This window comes from Thermobia domestica, chromosome 16 (genome assembly GCF_964235325.1).
Source record: "Thermobia domestica chromosome 16, izTheDome1.hap1.1, whole genome shotgun sequence".
In the NCBI taxonomy this organism is placed as follows: domain Eukaryota; kingdom Metazoa; phylum Arthropoda; class Insecta; order Zygentoma; family Lepismatidae; genus Thermobia; species Thermobia domestica.
Window position 1 is genome coordinate 152,271,616 of NC_137469.1, and position 20,408 is coordinate 152,292,023.

The following is a 20,408-nucleotide window of genomic DNA, read 5'->3' on the forward strand; positions in this document are numbered from 1 at the left end:
ATTATTATTATTATTATTATTATTATTATTATTATTATTATTTTCTGGATCCAAAGATTTTTGGAGGGTCTTATACGTATATTGTAGCATTTAACCTGTGTTATTCAACATCTGAAAAGACTAAGTAATTGTCAATTAGTGCCTCCTATTTCTCAGAAAAAAATGATAGTGCTAGAGATATAAAATACAATTTTTAGGCCATATCATTCATTTCGATATGAAACAAATATACTTGTGTTAAGAAAGTTCACAAACATTCGTCAATCTACGAAGTTTAGTGAGGGCGGGGAATCTGAATTCAGTAGACCCCACGTAGCTCCTGGTTTCAATTCTCAGTAGGAGCTAAAGTGTTACCCAGCATCTTGAGACAATGGGAAAACTTCCTAAGTTAAGACTACGGTAGACTAGCGGAATCTGGTTACGTGCTATGTGTCTTCCTTTCACTTGCAGCAATAATGCTATTGTTTAGAGTTAAAATTCATAAAGTATACTGCGGGGGGAAGGGGGAGTAAATTCAATCCCATGTTGCAAGTTTACACATGTACATGGAAAACAATATTTCAATTTAAACTATGTAAAATATTTTTATGACAAAAGTTGGTATATACTATATTTTCTTTATGACATCTTGTATATCCCTCAATTTTAGGTTAAAATCTGCCAAGAATAAAAGTTTAAGTTCACCTTTCTCCATAATTTTTTTAAAAAATGTATGTATGGTCAACGATAATTTTCGTTAGAAAGTATTCGATTTTGGGGTAATTTGGCGTACTTTTATTTGAGGCTTCCCGATTTTTATTCCCTCTGCTCTGAGTTAAAAGCAATAAGAAATAAATTAGTGGGTTTACCCTCCTAGCCCCCGTGCATTTCTTTTAGAGTTCAATGGTAAATTTTCTATAATTTATTCGATACAATATAATGTTTTTTTTTTTTTTTCACTCTTTCCATAATCCCCAGTGCTTGGAATTAAAATCACTCAAGAATGAGCGGTGAATTCAACCCTCTTCCCCCTGAACTTAAAAATCATTTTTCTCGATAATTTCCGTTACAACTACAGCGAGAAAAAATGAGTGATACGTAAAATTGTATGTTACATTTGTATTATCCTGTAGTTTTTGGACTTAACGTACAGCAAACGTATAACTGAAAACGCATGTTTTATAATACTTTCTGCATAAGTATTCCAATTCCATCTGTACGTACTTTCCGTATGAAACAATATAGGCTATTAGGATCTCACATGCTAATGGACGTATATAACATATACTTGACGAAGGTAACATACATATATGTATATTATAAGGAAGACTATTAGATATCCCACATCGTGCAACGACATGATGTAACATCTAAGGGCAGGGCCTATGTAGCATACGGATAACGTTTGTTCCCTACTGATTTCTGTAGTAAGCAAGTGGATTCCGTATATTTGTACAATATACCGCTGTCCGGAGAACGAATTTTTCTCAGTGTATGGGTAGTGGATCTGAAAAGGAAGGGGGGCCGCGGTGGCTCAGTGGTAGAGCGTTCACCCCTGGTGCTTGGGGTCCCGGGTTCGATCCCAGCCCCCGCCAAGTGAACCTTGTAGTGCACAAACACCGCGTGTGGGGGTTTCTCGGGATGCTCCCGTTTCCTCCCACTTTCTTCATTCCACCATTTCATTCATTACTCATCATCACCGTCTCCTTTAGCCTAACCGCCATAACCGTGGGACGTAAAACTCAAAGATTTCATTTCATTTCTAGTAGTAATATGACCTCATATGCTCGAAGCGTGTAGGAAATTACAAATTCCCTTGCCCACGTGAATAAGATTTTATTATAATATTTTCTTTCGAATATAAATAACGTGTTAAATAAACTGAACTCAAATTAGTAAGTTCTTGTTACCGAGGAATAAAGTACTACATACACACATACTTAATTACATCTGGAGTAAAACTACAAGCCCCCTTATGCTTACTAAGGAAACTAAAAAGAAAAGTTCTAACATTACAAATGGAACATACTTCATGTAAGCAGAATCCACTTTCAATATTACAACACTAATGGGGAGAGCTTGAGGCGGGTGAGCCCCCCTGACTACGCCACTGCACTTTTGAGACACTTGGGAGCTATTCGATTGGAGAATACTGCTTTCATCTATCTTTTACCGCTCTTGCTCTATGTAGACCAATATTTATTGAAACGAAAAATTATAGTTGAATGAACCACTTCCGGTTTTAGTAGAGAGTTAATAATAGAGATTAAATATGTTCTTACGAAACAGAAACCCGAATCTTAATACGTATTACGTTTTTCGATCTATGATGATCAATGATCAAACCGGAAATGGTTTATTTAAACCACTTTCGGTTTGAGAAGACTATTTTAATAACAAACTCACTTCCTAATTCTTGACTCTTTGTATTTTTACCAAATTTGGTGATGATCCATGAAATACTTTATTTATTTATTTATTTATTTACTTTTTGTCACACACGGATACACGTGAATATGGTAAATATATAATGGAGTTTTAATAAACCAAACTCTAGTTATTCAAAAAAAAAAAAAAACAACGAAAACTTGATTTTTGCCTTCCCTGCACACAATCCGTTCTAACCACAGAAACATAGTACTGTGTACGTTTTTGTGATAAATATTATAAAATGAAAAGAAATCTATCCTTCCAGAAAACAAAAGAAATAGGCAAATATATAAGAAACATTTAGACTTTTTTTGGTTGTACATTTGTGAGTGGAAGAGATTAAAGCTACTGCTTCGAAGGAGAATCCATCCGTTTCAACCAACAAAAGATGTAGAAAAGCAATTGGAAAGACATTCCATACTGAGGTTTCAAAGATCATTATCTTTGTTCTACGAAGTATTTTGTTGACACGTGAATCATACCAACTTACGCCGAAGAAGCACATTCAGATAGTTGCGTCGTAAAGTTGTGGGAAATCAGTGGGAAGTGGGAGTGGGAAGGGAGACTGCTCAAGGCATAAATGATTATGAAACTGGAGGGGTAGACACGGGTTTCATTTTTCAAATTATCATAGTACATCCCTCCTCAGCATTTGTTCTTCAAAGAATGTCATCCATAGTAATTCATGAGGTTTGCAAGTGGTCTTTTGACTCTTTACCTGCAGTAACTCAATACGGAAGAATGCATTACAATTAATCTAAGTAATTAGGTGCAAAATTGTGACAGCCATCTGAATTGTATTACTCTTTGGCAACAAAATTACCAGTTCCTAAATGCAGTATTTTCTAAGATATTTATGAATTAAATTTTACATGTTATCTTATGAAGATTCTGAAGCCTCTGATGATGGGATGCTGTAGGTCATGTCTGACAGTGGCGTAGTCAGGGAGGATCACCTGGCTCAAGCCCCCCCCCCCATTAGTATTGCGATGTTGAAAGTGGATTCCGCTTACATATAGTATGTTCTAATTGTGATCCTGGTGTTAGAACTTTTCTTTTTAGTTCCCGGCGTAAGCTGACCGGATGTTGTACTTTTACTCCAGATGTACTGTAATTATGTGTGTGTGTATGTACTACTTTATTTCTCGGTAACTATCAGCTAAATTTAAACCAAACTTGATGCGAAAATACCCAATCATCTAAGAAATAAAGATCACTACATGTGATGGCCGAGCTCGGCCGGCGATAGGCTCGGCTCGGCTTGCCTTATATGTTCTATTTTATTTCTCCGTAACTACTGGCTGAATATAATCGAAATATGGTGCGCAGATAGCCCATTGTCCAAAGAATAAAGATCGCTATATTTTACAAAGCGACAGGGCAAAGGACAGGTTAGCCTTTACAACAACAAAAGAACTACGAATATATTTTGTTTGACGGAAGGTGAAGGGGCTGAAATATAATTTTGGGTGTGAGAATGTGTTCATTTGGCCCTGTGCATTGTCAGTTATTCGCTTCAAACGCCATATTTCTTACCTTTTCATGCCGGTATATGTAATGACTTCTATATATTGATTTGCTATATATATTACAGGCACTCCACGAAACCTCAAGTCTGAATCCAGCAACAAGATCATATAGTTTTTTTTTTTTTTTTTTTTTTTTGCAAGATATAATTTATGCAAATGTCTATCGCCAAACTGAAATATTCAGTCATCATTGGCGATCTGGCGATCGAAAATTCCAACCTGGCGACCAATTTGGTACATGGTTTTGTTTTATATTACTTAAGCACCAGACAAGAGTTGGAAAAATAGTTTTATTTTTTTTAAAAAAAGAACAAAACATGTGTTTAAACATATAAAAAAGATGTTCAAAACGTTTTAAACATGATTTAAAACACAGACGAAAAAAACACATGTTTTAAACATTTTTAACAGTTTAAAACACGATTTTTAACATGTTTCAAAATCATGTAATAACTTATTTCTTAGGACTTTTTGCTCTTTACTAGCAACCGACCTTTTCATTTATTTTATCCTGATTTATAACACTGTGCTGGGTACAGAATATTTCAGTATAGATTAGTAATTCTCAACTTATTTCATATTCCAACCCCTTTTTATTACACCCTCTTGCCAGTGATTCTCATAAGTACTTTCTTGGTTGTAATTAGCTTTTAAGGTAGATTTTAAAATCTACCTACTGTGGAGATTTCACACAATCTATCAATATTCATGGTGAAACAAAAGTCCTCACCACCCTTGTGCGTTAAGAACGGGTTGAGGGAGAATGATGAAACTTTTAAGTGTCTGACACATCAGATAGTGCTATCAAGCATCATGGCTGCCATCTTTGATTGGAATTCAAAATTTCAAATACAAATGGAGTCATGTTACGTGTTTTAAGGCTAGAACTTTACCAGAAATACGCTTGTGCGGTTACTTTAGGCTTAAAACAAGTCTTTCGGAGTTACTGCTTCTGAAAATTTCCTAATTATGCTCTTAGGGGCTAAGATCGCGTTTCATGGAGGCGGGTGTGAATTTTAATTGCAAAAATTTGATTACTATTTCAGAACACTCATGCTAATAAAATTATCTTAAAATAATAAATTTTCGAAAAGTAATGATAGTTTGAAGCACACTTCATGTTGTGCTAACTTTAGAATATTTTCTGCAAGCCTATATAATTGGTTGTTTTTTAAGTCAATAATTCATTGAAGAAAAGTAATATTTGAGGCGTTCAGAGCACTAGGGATCCAAGTCCATTTTCAATAAGGTTCAGGTTTGCTCAGCAAATGAATTTTATTTCCAAACGTAATATTTTCGCGGTCAAGAGTCCGCAATAAGTATAACTGAAACCACGTTAAAGGCCGTGGGATAGTTTCATATGACAGCCGCTAGATGGGGCGTCAATGGAGCAGGAGGGCATCCGCCCCCACCCCACCCTGAATTTCAGACTTTGGGGGCAGTAAGGCAGTTTTAAAAACCTTTCGATAAGCAAGATCCAACAAAATAAGTTTGAGGTCCTTACACCGAATAAATAAGGAGGAAATACAGATGATCGAAACTGGAAAGTTATTCCAAATGATGTCGTTTTTTCTTCCCGTAAAACTAATGTTAAGCGATTCCAAGTTGTACGGAGACTGACAAGGTACATTCGCGAAGTGTCCCCTCGGGATTCGTGTAACATTGATTCAAATGCAAAGTTCTCCGTGGCCCAATGTGTATTGTACTAATTTAAGCGGCCCATACCGGTAATTTCCATACTTATGGGCCTTCATATATATCCAGAATTCAATCATACACTACTATAACACTCGGACACAAAGTTGATTTTAGTTTCTTTAGATTTCACTGGACATGAATATGGGCATATGCAGAACAAATTGAATCAAGTACTCCTTCTCTGACATATGTTACCCACCTTGGCCGCCATCTTGGATTTAACTTTCGGATTTTCAAATGGCAATAGGTTCAAATGATACATCAAATTAATGTAAACTTTTCTCGGAATTTCATTGGTGTACTGAGTTTTATCGTAGCTTGTAAATGTCAAGCACTTCATATTGAACCAAATAGAAAGTTGTGCAGGGCCCCGTGTGTATATGCAATCTTTTATGTGTTATCGTTGATGAAATATTCTCTGAACTTATATACATGCAGACACACAGATGTCAATACGGAAATGGTAGGTCTTTACCCAAATTTGGCCGTATCTGGATCTACATTAGGCATTTTGACAGTAATACAATACTTCCTTATTATAGTATAACATGGAAGTAATAACAATCACTCATGGAAATGTAATAAGATTGTTTTAAGGAGTTTACCAGTTAGAAATTGTTTTGATTTGTCAACATCAAAAACGTAAGCGTAACTAATATTAACCTGCAATGTCTATTCGCAAAGTGGCTGGAGGGAATGAACATGTAATACCTTCCAAATGGTACAAGCTACGGTAAAATATATTACACCAGTGAATGTAAACGTAAATGTCCGATGTAACACTTGCACCTATTTCCATTTGAAAAACCAAAAGTAAAATCTAATATGGCGGATCTAAGATGGCGGCCGGGATGGGTAACATGTGTCAGAAGCAGTACTTGATCCAATTTGTTTTTCATATGCCCATATTCATGTCCACTGAGTAACATCTAAAGAAACTAAAATAAATTGTGTGTCCGAGCGTTATGGTAGTGTATGATAGAATTCCGGATATATGAAGGCCCATAAATATGCCAATTACCGGCATGGGCAGCTAAATTTAGTACAATACACATTAGACAGCAGAGAACTTTGTATTTAAATCAATTTTACACGAATCTCGACTCGAGGGGACACTTCACGAATGTACCTGGTGAGAACCAACATGTTGGCTACTATATCAACAAATGCCTGCGATATATTAATTTCAGAACCGCAATTTAGAACCGCAAGAACCCTATGTTTGTTTTCTGAATACAACATGGAAAATTTGTTTCCATGATAATTCTTTTATTTACTTTTTAATATCAGTTCTACAAGTAGTACAACCTTCGACTATGACACTTTCTTGCAAGTTAACTTATAAGCATGTAAACAATAAATTGAACATTAAAAATCAAAGGGAGAAAATGAGACAAAATAAACTGTAGATTCCCACATTGACACGAGAAGTCAAAACATTCACATGAGAAGAAAATAGTCTTCTGAATGGGTAGCACTTTTTGACAATTTTCTTTCTCCGGCAGATTTTTTTTTTTTTTTTTTACAAAAATAAGATAAAATAGAAATATGTTTAAAGGTGCAAAGGTGCACGTGCACCCCCTCCCTTGTAAATATACACTACCCAAAGTGAGAAGCTAGAAGTGAAAATAGCAACACTTTCCGAAATTTTCCTGTCATGTTTCGATTTGGGCTTAAATCAAAGGGAAGTTTTGCAAAATCGATAGTTTAAGTCAATTTTCTAAACGTTCAACAAAAGGATTCACCGAGAACAGATGCTTAGGATTTCCAGGGCATTTCCTCATTCACACCACAGGTGCTAAAGGCATTTAAAAAATATTCAATTCAATTCAAATGTAGGCCTACTGGTAGTTTTTGGTGCACCCCCTCAGAAGATCCTTTCTACCAAATCTTGTGTGTTGGTCCCCCTTGATGAGTTTCTCGCTACGCCACTGATGTCTGATATGTATTTGATTTATAAACTAAATTGCTTGCAAGCAAATGAAATGGCCTTCCTGCTTCCCTGGGGGCCAGTATATGTGTAACTTTGGTGTATGTAGCTCCGGGTTCGATCCTTGTTGGGAAGTGAGCTCGAGCTTCAACCACATTGGTCAGTGCAAGACTGTTGTAAAATAAACATATATGGTGACTACGCGCCTTTCGCCTGGAAGAAACGGGTTCGATTCCCGGCGTGAGCACATGTGGTTTCGATTCCATGTTAATCAGTAGGTCCCGTCTCATAAAGCCTCGCTGCCGAAAAGGGCGTTAAACTCCAAATCAACTCAACTATCGGCAGCGTCATCACAAGAAGTAAAAATCTTATCAATAAGCTTACATTAAAAACTTCACTCTTTGATCATTTCTCTTTTTCCTCTTTTTAAATACAGAGCAATCAAAGTAATGCTATTCTCAAAGGACATGTGCCTGGGGGGCCTAAGGTGTTTACTGAATCTTAAGTATGAGGAAAAAGAAATCAGACTGAAAAACGTGGAATTTATTTACTAGTATAATGGAGATTATTTTAAAGCCAACCTTAGACTCCCTGTCGCCAAAGATGTTTAAACGTTACTCAAGCGTAACTCCAAGACCATCAGAATTGAAGAAGATGAAATACAGGTACAAAAGGTAACCGATAAAGAAAAGAGAAACATAGAAATGGTACTCATCATAACAAAAATATGTCTACTTACACAAAAATGTTCTGCAGAATTTCAATACGTTTCATATCGCTAAAATCAAGGAACAAAACCCATTGGGTTCGAGAGAGAACTGGTATTCAGTGGAACCAGTTTTATCTTAACAATCTCAAGCAGGTACGACCTACGTGGGTATTTCGAGTAACGCTAATCCCTTGGTGACCGTAACTACAATACCAAAATGCAGAATGTTCCATTGAGTAACGTTACTCAGCGTAACATAATTCAGAGCGTACCATTTTAAAAGTTACACTGACTAATAACGTTATTAACTAGGTGCAGAAATGGGTTACAAAATAGTAACCGTAACAGATAACAAAATGTAAATATTGCACATTTCGTTAAGTTATCCACCCTTGGTTTATGCTTCCACATGGACTTTGAGCAGGTTACAGGTTTCCAGAAGAGCATAAAAGAAGTGAAAATAAGTGTTTTGTGATTATCGACAATGTGCTACGCAGGGGCGGATCCAGGACGGACTTCTGGGGGGGGTGTAATACTGCTACTTAGAGCTACTTTTAAGAGCTCGAAACACTGGAATGGGTTTTATTTACATATAAAATAAGAACGTTTCTTCTGGGAGGGCGATCGACTCCTTGGATCCACCTCTGGACGAGTTGTGAGTGTACTACTGCTATTAGCGAAGAAGACACCAAGCAAGCAAATGATTGGTCCATGTGGGAAAAAAAAATCAGTGAAATTTTGCTTCCGAAGACCATTTTAAGTAAGTGAACTTAAAATTTGTGTGTTTTGTAATAGTAATTTCCATCTCAGACTACTTCGTTTTTAAAAAAACGGAGGAGAAGGGGGGCTTATTATACTATTTTAGAGCGCTTTTTTGATCAAAATAATAAAAAACCAGCCAGGAAAACCTTTTATTTTTCATTTAATTAATGTGAACCACAAACATCATCAAATCATTGCGCTTTTATTGTTTCCAGTGTTGCTAACTGTGACATCAAAGTTAACGAAACTTCGCTAACTTCAAAAGGCTGTAGTTAATTCATGAAGCATTGGTCGAGAATGGTATTTGGTGTGTTTATTATTCATGTAAAGCTAAACCATCTGACAAAATTTCAGAATTTTAAAAGATGGTGTTTTCGAGAAAATGGCGCCCAAAAATGGCGATATTTGAGAATTTTACAATTTCTCGAATTTTTTGCGACAAAACGGTTGGACACAGAAGCAATACAAAATTTTTTCGGAAAGCGGGTAACTAGGTCTTACCAACCGTGAAAACAGAATTTTGAAATTCGAACCGGAAGTGCTCGAAAAAAATTCGCGAACTTCGACTTTTCAGATAAATTAACGTTCATTTGTTAATTTATGTACAAAAAGGTACGCATGCGCAAACCGAACTACAATAAAATATAGTTTATTCATATCCCTATGTACATACTACAACAAGAATTATAACTCTACCTGTCTCCATAGCTGAATGGTGGGGCTCCGAAGTTGACCATTTTCCATGTCTTTTACAATTCATAAATTGTACTCCCCGTCTTTGATGGGCCATTACTTCGCGGGAAAATTTTTTCGACAAAGCAAAAAAATATGGGTCTCTTAAAAACATGTCTATTTGCTATAAAAAAAAGTTTCAACAATATCTGAGATGGTGATGGTACAATTTTATTTTATTTTATTTTATTTTATTTTTTTTTTATTTTATTTTATTTTATTTTATTTTTTTTTTGCCTGAGTTGAAATGGAAGGCACGATGTATTATCTTGCACTATTTTAACTGGACTCTGAAATTGAATAAACCTTTTACACATGATTACCACATTATAAAGAGTTCCTTTGTGAAGTTGCTGTCTTTACCGTAAAATAAAATATACTGTCTTTACCGTAAGAACTTATGAAACCGTTTAACCGTTTCAGTGTTTCTTGAGTTTCTTTACAAGACAGCCCTTCAAGCGACCTATAGAAATTACTTAGAAACTTATAATACAAATGTTGGGAGAAAGCACTGCACCAGTTGGGCACTATAATACCTTCGGCATTTAGTTTTATGAACAGTAAGGCTATTGACGTTTCCAGCACATGTAGAAGAAAGGCATAATTATTCAACACGAAGAGTATCACTAGTGAAGTGCATTCAGTTGAATTAATACAAGGTTGTCGTGTAATAGTGTAAAGTCGAGCCGCCTTCAAAGAAGCAATCTAAGAATAAACAGCATAAATTAAAATTTCGACCTTGAATGTCATCTTAACCCGAAGTAGACATGGACGCTTATGCTTTATGACAATGCCTGCTATCACAGTGCGTTCCTGTGAAGAGTTTATTCGATCGGAGGCGCAGGGAAATGTTTAAACATGCTCCAGACGGTGTGAATAATGTTGCTGCAGTTCAGCCAGGGTTTTGGGATTATTTGCATACATTTTCTTGTTTAAACATCCTCAAAGATAAAAATTACAGGAAATCAAGTCTGGTGAACGAGGGGGCCACAACTCTTTTGCTTATCGTGGACTCTTCTGTTAAGAACTAATACCAGGGATTCGTTCGAAGTGTAGGATGTGGCTTCATCTTGGATTGGATTGGATTTTGACGTCATTCATTGGAGTGTTTCTTTCAGCAGCGAGGCTATATGAAATGTGGACCTACAGCTTAAGTAGGATCCGAACCATGTGAACTTCCGCCAGGAATTGAATCTAGGTCTCCCACGCGAAAGGCGCGTACGTTAACAGGTTAGCCATGCGCGAGCTTTGGTTCTATCTTGGAAGTACAAGTATAGTCTTTCTTGAGGTGTCAGTTCGTCGTAAAACTGTTACAAGAAGCCACGATAAACTCCACTATTTACTGTTGATTCAAAGAACACTGGACCCACTACACCGTATCCCTCAAACTGCACACCAAACACTAATTTTTTGGTTACGGAGGATCTTTCGTGCAGGACATGTGTATCCTTAACAGATTAGTGCTGCTTATTGTGCACATTTACGTAATCCGATAATTGGAGCCACATTTTGTCGAACATAAAGTACAGCAAAGGGTCCAAACGTCCGTCCACAATCATTATCAGTAACCAGTTACATTTCGCAACCATTTACCTGTAACAGGCAAGGTTAAAAAAAAATTTTTTTTTAAACTTTTTTATGTTTAAAACATGTTTTTTGTGTTTAAAACATTTTTGTTTGTTTAAAACAATAATCTAAATAGGCAAATATATTACATTTTTACACTGTTAGGTACTGCTTGCCATCATATTCAACCGCTAGATGAAATTTCGGGTACTTCCCTAATCTCGATCCGCCCAAATGTTCAATTCCGGAGAAAGAAATCGGGATTTTCCCGATCTCCGTTCACAGAATATGTAGTTTAGTTTCTTTGTGTTACGTTCTACTGGTCGTCTGTATTCTTAATCTTTAAACTCCCATTGACGCAACTGCTGTGTCAGGGCTTTAAACCTCAATGGCTCAGTCTCTTAAACCTCAAATTAAGGCTGGAAGATGGTTTTGGTACCAATTTATTCCTGGAAGATGCAGCTTTGCTGGTGTGCATTTTATGTATGTGGGAGAAGGGTAAATATCGTGTTTTTTTTTTTTTTGTTTGTTTGTTTTTTCAACAGTTTTTTGGGGTCCACTCCCCCTCTTGGCGGATAGATTCATAAAAATTGTTACGTGAAGCAATGAAGTAGGTTACTACATGGTAATATCGTGTATTTGTACTTCTTGCTTATATGGGGGAGCAGGGAGGGGGCTAAGTTATCCAATTTTTGGAGTTTAAGTATTTTGGCGTAAATTACATTTATTTTTACAACAAACATCAATAGCTCAGTCCTTAATTAAGCTAGAAAGATGATTTGGTACCAAAGTATTTTTGAGAGATAAATCTTTCCGTCGGTTGCATTTTATGTATATAGGGGGTACGTATGTACGCCCGAGAGAGGGAGGATGAAGTTTTTTTTTCATCAAATTTTTTTCATCAGGTTTTTGCGGGTATTCCTCCCCCTTTGTGGTACATCCATAAGAATTGGTATGTGAAGCAATGAAGTAGTCCCCTACATGATAGTAACCTGTATGTGTACTTGTTGTTTATAGAGGAAGAGGGGGTCAAATTTGGTTAATTTACATTTATTTTCGGGACGGTCCCATATAACACAAGATATATTTCAGTAAAGTGGTCTAGAAGCATAATTCTTGTTCGTATACATGATGTGTGCAGCAAAAATTATTTGCATATGGACATGGTACTATAGGGGGGAGGGGAGAGAATGTCTAATTCAATGAATGTTTTTCTGCGCATTTTTTTTTTCTTTTTTTTAATATTTCCTACATAAAACGAATTCATTACGCAATGGCAGTCATTTCTTATATTATTATCACAAGTATGTGGCCTACACATTAGCATAATTTTGTCAGCGCAGGTGACTGCAAGGGTTGCCAGGGCCCCGCAAAGTCAATATTTTCATATTTTTAATGATTTTTATGTCTGTTCTTTTTCTACGAATACGGCGGGAATTTCACGAATGTTACCTCGTTGGAATTTCTGGTCTATAAGATTTCCAATGGTGTATAACTCATGACTCTGTGATAATTAGGGGGATCACCAGAGCCCCGAACGTGAGAGTCTACCATTTTGTTAAAATCCCTGGCGGGTGTCTAGAGTTAATTGTGTTGTTATGCCGTAGACACTAATCATTATTAGCTACCCATGTTGCAGATAGAGATGTATCTTGAAAACTGTTTAGTTAAAATGTCATTTGCTCCTTGTAGGCTAGTCACTGCTCTTTTCTATGAGTTGTATTGTATTTGTCAGAGCATTTCTTCTAGTTTATGACGTGAGAACTGTCATTATTATGGAAATGATAGTGACCAAAAAATACTCAAGTTTTGAATTTGTAAATTTGGATCTTAAAATAGTGTATAGTGTGTTTAACCTCCGTTATTCTTGGAAATTAAGAAATGTTCAAATACTTCACTTGAATTTCTGTTGGTTTAGTTATACGCACACTGATGTGCAGAATTTCGTTCAGTAATTGCTGTTATAATAAGAATATAACTCTGCTTGTAATTTACTCCATGCACAAATCCTGCGGCGGATGGGTTGTTTGTTCGAAAATTAAATTAGCTTCTTCAATCTGATATTTTAGTTGTTTTAAATATGTCCAACCAGCATCGGAAAAAAAAAAAAAACACGTTTAAAACAATTTGTTTGAAACGTTTAAAACAAACTGAGTAAAACAACAGTCATCGTTTTAAACGTGTTTTAAACACTTGTTTTAAACATTTTGTTTTAAACATATGAACCCTGGTAACAGGCTTCTTCAGTTCCTGGATACAAGTTACGCGGGAGTTTTTTCGAGTTTGGTTCAATTTCGGAGGCCACATGCTGACTTATTGTTCGTGATACACCGACTTGTTGGGACAGTTTACGGGTAGAGTATTGCAGACTTCATGTTATTCACTGCTGAATATCACGGATGATCTCCGGTGTTCGGACATTAAGTTTCCGCCTGCTTACATTCGCCACAGACCAGGTTTAACGCAATTTTTACACTAGATTCTCAACATAACGCTTCGCATGTGGTTTTGTTCTTGAGGACCTCAAAGTGAAAGCTTCTTGAGTGTTATTAATTGACCCCGTTCACACATATTGTATTCTTCCACTATCACAATTCGCTATTGCACGAAAAACACCATCTTCTCGATTTGTTCACCAGAACCGAATAGGCAGAGAATTCCAGCTAAATAACTGCATATCAAACGCCAAACAGAAACAGATCCCAAATCTGTTTAGCACCTGAAGGTGCTAAACAACTGCACATCGGCCGACACTCCAGAGTCAGCCAGAATTACTGAGAGAATTATACACAGTTGTACATCTTTGGTATTATGCGGTCGGTCTACTTTTATGTCTGCCACCCTGTATTATTTCTTTACAATTCTAAAGTAAAGTGTAAGTTACACTTTCAGTAATATACATATTGTAAGATTTTGGTTTTGGAGAATTGGCAGCCTTGCCTAATAATCGTCAAATTCAGGAAAATATTTCAGTGTTATACTTTTAAAATAACACAAACATATGAGCTCTTATTAGGGTGGCTTGCAAATGAAAAATGCTACATTGTCCAGTAAAAACTTTAGAATTTCAGAGTAGTACTTTTATATACCATCGGTACGATCTTGGTTATGATAGATGAAGCTAGTTTGAATCTCGACAAGTTTTTTTAAAAAATATTATTATTATTATTATTATTATTATTATTATTATTATTATTATTATTATTATTATTATTATTATTATTATTATTATTATTATTATTATTATTATTATGCTGTTGTTTAATGAACTTGAATTGAAGGCTTAGGCAATGAAGTACAAGACTTATTAGGCAAAGACTGCATGTAGACTTGATTATCAGTAGTAATCTTCGTGAAATAGTACATCCAATGAAATAGTTAAGTTTGAATAAAATCGGACAATCTTAATAGTAGGTTGATTATTCTACTGACCCTTGACTTTGGTTAGTAATTCCATCTCATCTAGCGAGAAGGACTGATATTAGATTCAGCAACCAGTGTGCGAAGAAATAAATAAAGGGGGGGGGGGGGGTGAAATGTGCTTAAGTAGATACCGGTATGCAATAAAACTTTTGTGTACATGTATATTACACAAGGTATCCTTTTTTTATTTATTATAGAGAGAAATATATTCTTTTCAAACGCAGATTCTTTTCCTAATCCCTAACACTGCCACCGATACTTCCTCATTCCGGTAGTCGTGAAACTTGTAAGACAATATGGATGTACAACTATTTATAAAGTGAAAGTGAACTACACATGGAGAAAACCTGGAAAGATATACGATAAGCTCGAGGTATAGCTCTAAAAGAATTATAAGTTAACAAATTAAACTAAAATAAACCATGCATTTTATTACAATAAAAATCTTGTAAACTTGATAGATTCAAGATTTACAAGTTGGTAGAAAATCAAAATTTGATTACCCCTTTTATCAGTTTCTGTTTTAAAAGTCAATAACAGTTAAAGCTTTCAAAATGTCATTTTAAGTACTGTCTATATAATGTTAAATTTCAAAATTATGTAACTGTGGTACTTCGCAGAATGAACATTTGAACTAGAAAATTCAAGTACGGATACATGTTAATGACAGACTCTGCAATAGATCACGACCAAAATATCGCATCTTCTTGTAGCAGAAACAATATATATTTATGCATAACATACGTGATTATTATAAATTACTTTTACCAAAATGTATATTTAGGGAATTACTGACAAATAGTACTATTATTACTATATAATACTGCCATGAATATTCTGTATATACACTTGGTGTAATGCAAACACAACAATTAGTTTAACAAAAGCGCTGTCTCCTAAGGTTTAAAAAAAAAAAAAAAAAAAAAAAAAAAAACTAAAATTTACAACTAAACAGAAATTGTGTACACTATAATTGAAAATTCTGGATAATTCAATTAAATATTGGATTAGGCTTTCGACGAGCCATGGATTTGGCTATTCCTGACTTCTTGGCAATATTCTATGTTCCATGTCTAATAGGATCACTTCTTCAACAGGATATGAGCTTCCACATCGATTCTGAAGTTAGAGTGCTCTTCCATTTGGTCATTGCTAGTTGGCTCTGAATTACCTGAATTAAGTACCAGAGCAAAACAATCCACTTGGGAAGAACCTATTTTCAAATCACACTTCTCCTTTGTACTACAGTCTTCACACAGCCTAGAAGACAAGGCTAGACTAATTGCTCCATCGTCCATAGAAGCAGGAGCTTGGCTTAAAGCTTTACCTTCGTTCCCTCTAGGCCTTCATCTGAGTAATGAGAGTTTTCAAATAGCAGTGGCATTACAGTTGGGGGCAAATATTTGTGAACTCCATAAATGTTGGGCATGTAAGAATCCAGTAGATGAAAAGGAACTACACGGACTCTCTTGCACAAAATGTACCAGAAGATATCCTTGCCATTCAAGAGTCAATGACATTATAATGAGAGCACTCATTTCAGCAGTGATACCGGCAATAGAACATATGATAAAAGACCAGATGGGATGACCTTAATACCTTGGAAGAGAGGCAAGTCATTTATTTGGGATTTTACGTGCACAGACATTTTCGTCCCTTCCACCTTCCTTTCTCCTCACTTCAAGCAGGCAATGTAGCCAGTCGAGAAAAACAGACAAAAGAAGAAAATTCAGTAACCTAACAGAGAAGTATCAATTAGTAACCATTGCCATTGAATCCAATGGATCGTGGGGCAAAGAAGGTCTCAACTTTATAAAGGAAGTAGGTAAATGCATCACCCATTTATCCGGTGATGATAGAGCAAATACTTTCCTAATTCAAAGAATAAGTATGGCAGTACAAAGAGGTAATGTAGCCTCTATATTGAGAACCATACTACCAGGTAAAGAGCTTTAAAACATCTTCCATTATGTTATCTAATTTTTTTTTTTTTTTTTGCTAGAAGAAGTTTGATTTGTGTCTGACATTTAGATTTTCTATATTATTTATCCGTTATTAGAATAAAAAAGTTAAATATTGTAGACAATAAAGTGTTTTTATTTATCATAGCTGAGAAGAAAACTCCTAATCTTAAAAGTAAAAGTGCAAGAGAAGAACTAATTCAAACAACTTTTCCTCAACTGTCATTTGCATTTACAAGAAATAATAATAAAATATTCGTGAAACAGAAATTTAAACCGCTACTCACATGGTACTTGTCTCTTGTAAATTTGTCAACTTGTTTGAGAATAGATCCCAGGTCGCATCGTCGCGGACACTAATAGAGATGACACGGCTATTGGCGTCCAACACCTAGATGTGTGACAGAGCGTTTTCTTGAACGAACATAAATGTGCGGAGGTTTTAGAATAGGTGATCAACACTTGTTTATTGGTTTGCCATTACTTCCTTCCTAACCCTCGTAGATGGTTCCCATAATTGAATAATATGCTAGGCGATCATCTCGTGTCATCTCCGTCATCTTTCTACACGGACATTCAACTACATTGTTCCACTAGAACCGCAGCTGTTATACAGATTCTTTCATCTACTAATACTTCCTTGAATTTTTCTTACAATTATATTTCATAAGGTGGTCCACTTCTTTAGTTGTTGTTTTAATTGCTTATATTTCAACCAATATCCCCTGAAAGGAGGTCTTAAAGAGATTCTGAGTGTAAAAGAGTAAGTCCTTAAATCCTGTATGTCTGAAGAAAGCATGTGAGGTGAGATAGTTGTATTTCTGGTGTATTACTTTATAAAACTGGCCACTAATTACGCTTGTTGGTATCAATATGTAGTGTTTACAATTTACGTCATAGCTGTAGCAGTTTGGCGAGTAGAAGCGTAATTATTTGCCTGAGAATTTCTGATTTAAATGGCTAAATCGCTAAACGAAAAGTGACGCATATAGGCTTGTTGCACCATATTATTTATAGGAAATCCAATACACCATTAATTTTAATGTAATTCTGTCATCTTGTAGTCTGATATAGAGAGTCGAATTGTTATATAATTTGAGTTGTATTATCATGCAATTTATCTGTTTCAATTAATTAAAAATAGTTTGAATATGTGATGTGTTTTTGATTATATTGAAATCAATGGAGAGTGATATATTTTCGACCGCGTGATCTGATGGAAATCTTTTATGAGCTTAAACAATAAGAAGTCATATTTTTATCATTTTTAGGCAGCTGCAGGACTGTGCATTAAGGCTGGCAGTTTTAGTGATCCAAAAGAAATACCAGGATTGGCCCATTTCCTGGAGCATATGGTGTTCATGGGTAGCAAAAAATATCCTGAGGAAAATGATTTCGATGCATTTATAAAGGTAAAATGTAATATATATATTTTTTTCATAATATCCTCACATTTTAAATACACCTACGGTACTTCAAACGATAGCAGTTACTGTAAATTTATATTTCATCTTTCAGTACAACGTTACTGTCAATACATATCAGGTTGTTTGACTGTAGATGCTAAAATATTTCTGTTTTCTATTATCTGAAAGTTTGTGTTTTAGAGATAGAGATCCCAGAAATCTGATGATTTTTGGCCTTAACTACAACAAGGATCATTTGACTTTTGTCTTAAATTTGCCGGCCTTGAGCCAAGGTGACGCTCTTCTCTGGGACCCTACCGGGATTAGATTTTTTTTTTTTTTTTAAGGCATCCTTATTCGTGGTCCAATGCACGCCTGGGACAAAATCCTTCTGCCGGAATTTGACCTTGATCTTTTAACTCCCAATTTTTTGTGGGGCCTACTTTGGGTCAAATTTTTGTCGACTTGGACGAACGTTCCCAAGTACTACTACTACTCTTCATCAGGATATAAAAACGAAATTATTGTATGCAAGAAGCTGATCACATGCGTGATGTTATAACTTCAGTAGAAATGTTGCAATTATCTTAAACTGATGGAAACCAGTACGCAGTTCCAATAACGAAACCCAGCTTTCGAAAGGAATTCAAAATATACTTCTCGAACACCAAGAGTTATATTTATATATAATACAGTAAAGAACTCTTTCCTAGTGTTTCATCAGCTATTAACAGGTATAAGTCTGTTTTTCAATTCTGATGAAGAGTAGTCAAGAAATCTTAAAATATTGACCATTTTGAGAAATGTGGTCGCCATAGAAATAAGTACAAGTTGAGTTATTTTGATTATTAATTTGAAGTGAGTTTACTGAGCTCCATTAGCGATTCTTATTTGACCGTTAATGCAAACTGCATCGTTACTCTACTTACACTATAATTTCATTTCATCGATTTATGTAAAATGAATCGATAGTTGCCCAGCTGTCATGAGCATACTAATAAGTACAAGAGAGAAATCTCTAATAAAGATGGAAAACTATTTACTAGAAAATAATGAAATAACAGACACACACACATATATCACACTATCAACGGTTTTTCTTCGTCAGAATTGGAGAGCGAAATAAGGAGAACAATAGAAAAGCAACTGTCAAGTGTTACTTGCACACGATTGCTGAATACATAGTCATGTTTCTTTAAGAGGTTGATACTAAGGTCAATTTAGTTAAGGAAGGTAAAACTAACGAAACTGAAAGTGCTGGAGGAGAAAGAATAGTAAATGAAGAGAGAAATTTATATATATAATTTTAATTACGTAAGATTGTAGAAGAGGAATGAAGAATAGGCAGAAATTGAAGTTGAAAAAATATCAGTTAGAAAAGCATAAATTAACCAAAATAAATGATAATGAAACAACAAAAAATAATAATAGTGAAAGAGAATATTAAAATATGCAGCAAATGTAATAGTAAAAGTAATAATATTATAAGAATTTGATAAATATAAAAGTAGGTGTATGAAAAACGAAGTGAGTGTAGTTAGGTGGTAAATTATAGATGGACGAGAACAGGGAACTGCTCATGAATAGAATAATAATGTAAATGTATTCCAATCTGTCGGAAATGTGGAAATCTGGGAAAATTTTTAAAGATGTTAATGTGGAATAGATTGTGGAATGGACATTTGTGATGGATTCTCTCTTTTGAGATAGGTAAATGGGAAACTTCAGTTCTGCAGGAGTATCGGTGATTGTTGGTGCAGGTTGAAAGAGGACTTATACAAGGCAGAACAGTGGGTGCATATAAGGATTTAAGTGAGCTTGAAAGAATCCCATTTGCTGGAATGATGTAATATGTGTGTTATCTTCTTATTGGGTGGTGAAATATTAGACCGGTGTTGAATATAGAACAAATTTTACATCTGAGATTGTGGCGTTTCTTCTGATGAGACAGTGAGTGTAGGATAATCAGAATTCATGTTTCTGAAGGAAATAGAAGATAGCATAATACTGAGTGAAGGAATACGGGATAAGGGCTTTCTTCTTCTTGTCTTTGTGGTGAGGTCTCATTTACGATTGTATTTTGTATCAGGTATCCTCCGTTGGAGGATTTTAAGGGAGTTGTTGTGAGACTATGTGGAACAAATATAGGTTCCTGAAATGTCTAATTGTAAGAAACGTTCGGTGCAGTGAGGGTGGGAGTTCTTTGAATAGAGATACAGTAGAACCTGTTAACTTGACCTTGGTATTGTTAAACCTACATTTTCCCGTGAGAGATGCATTCAA

General features: G+C 35.4%; 1 protein-coding gene across 2 annotated transcripts in view; it reads left to right on the forward strand.

The window, feature by feature from the left end:
• The window catches only part of LOC145673474 (nardilysin-like), a 276,674-nt gene that overhangs the window by 60,939 nt on the left and 195,327 nt on the right, over positions 1 to 20,408 (forward strand). For both annotated transcript variants that reach the window (XM_081743202.1, XM_081743203.1), the window contains one exon: positions 17,991 to 18,131. In XM_081743202.1, the coding sequence (XP_081599328.1) occupies positions 17,991 to 18,131 (141 nt within the window). The remainder of the gene's footprint in view (positions 1 to 17,990; positions 18,132 to 20,408) is intronic.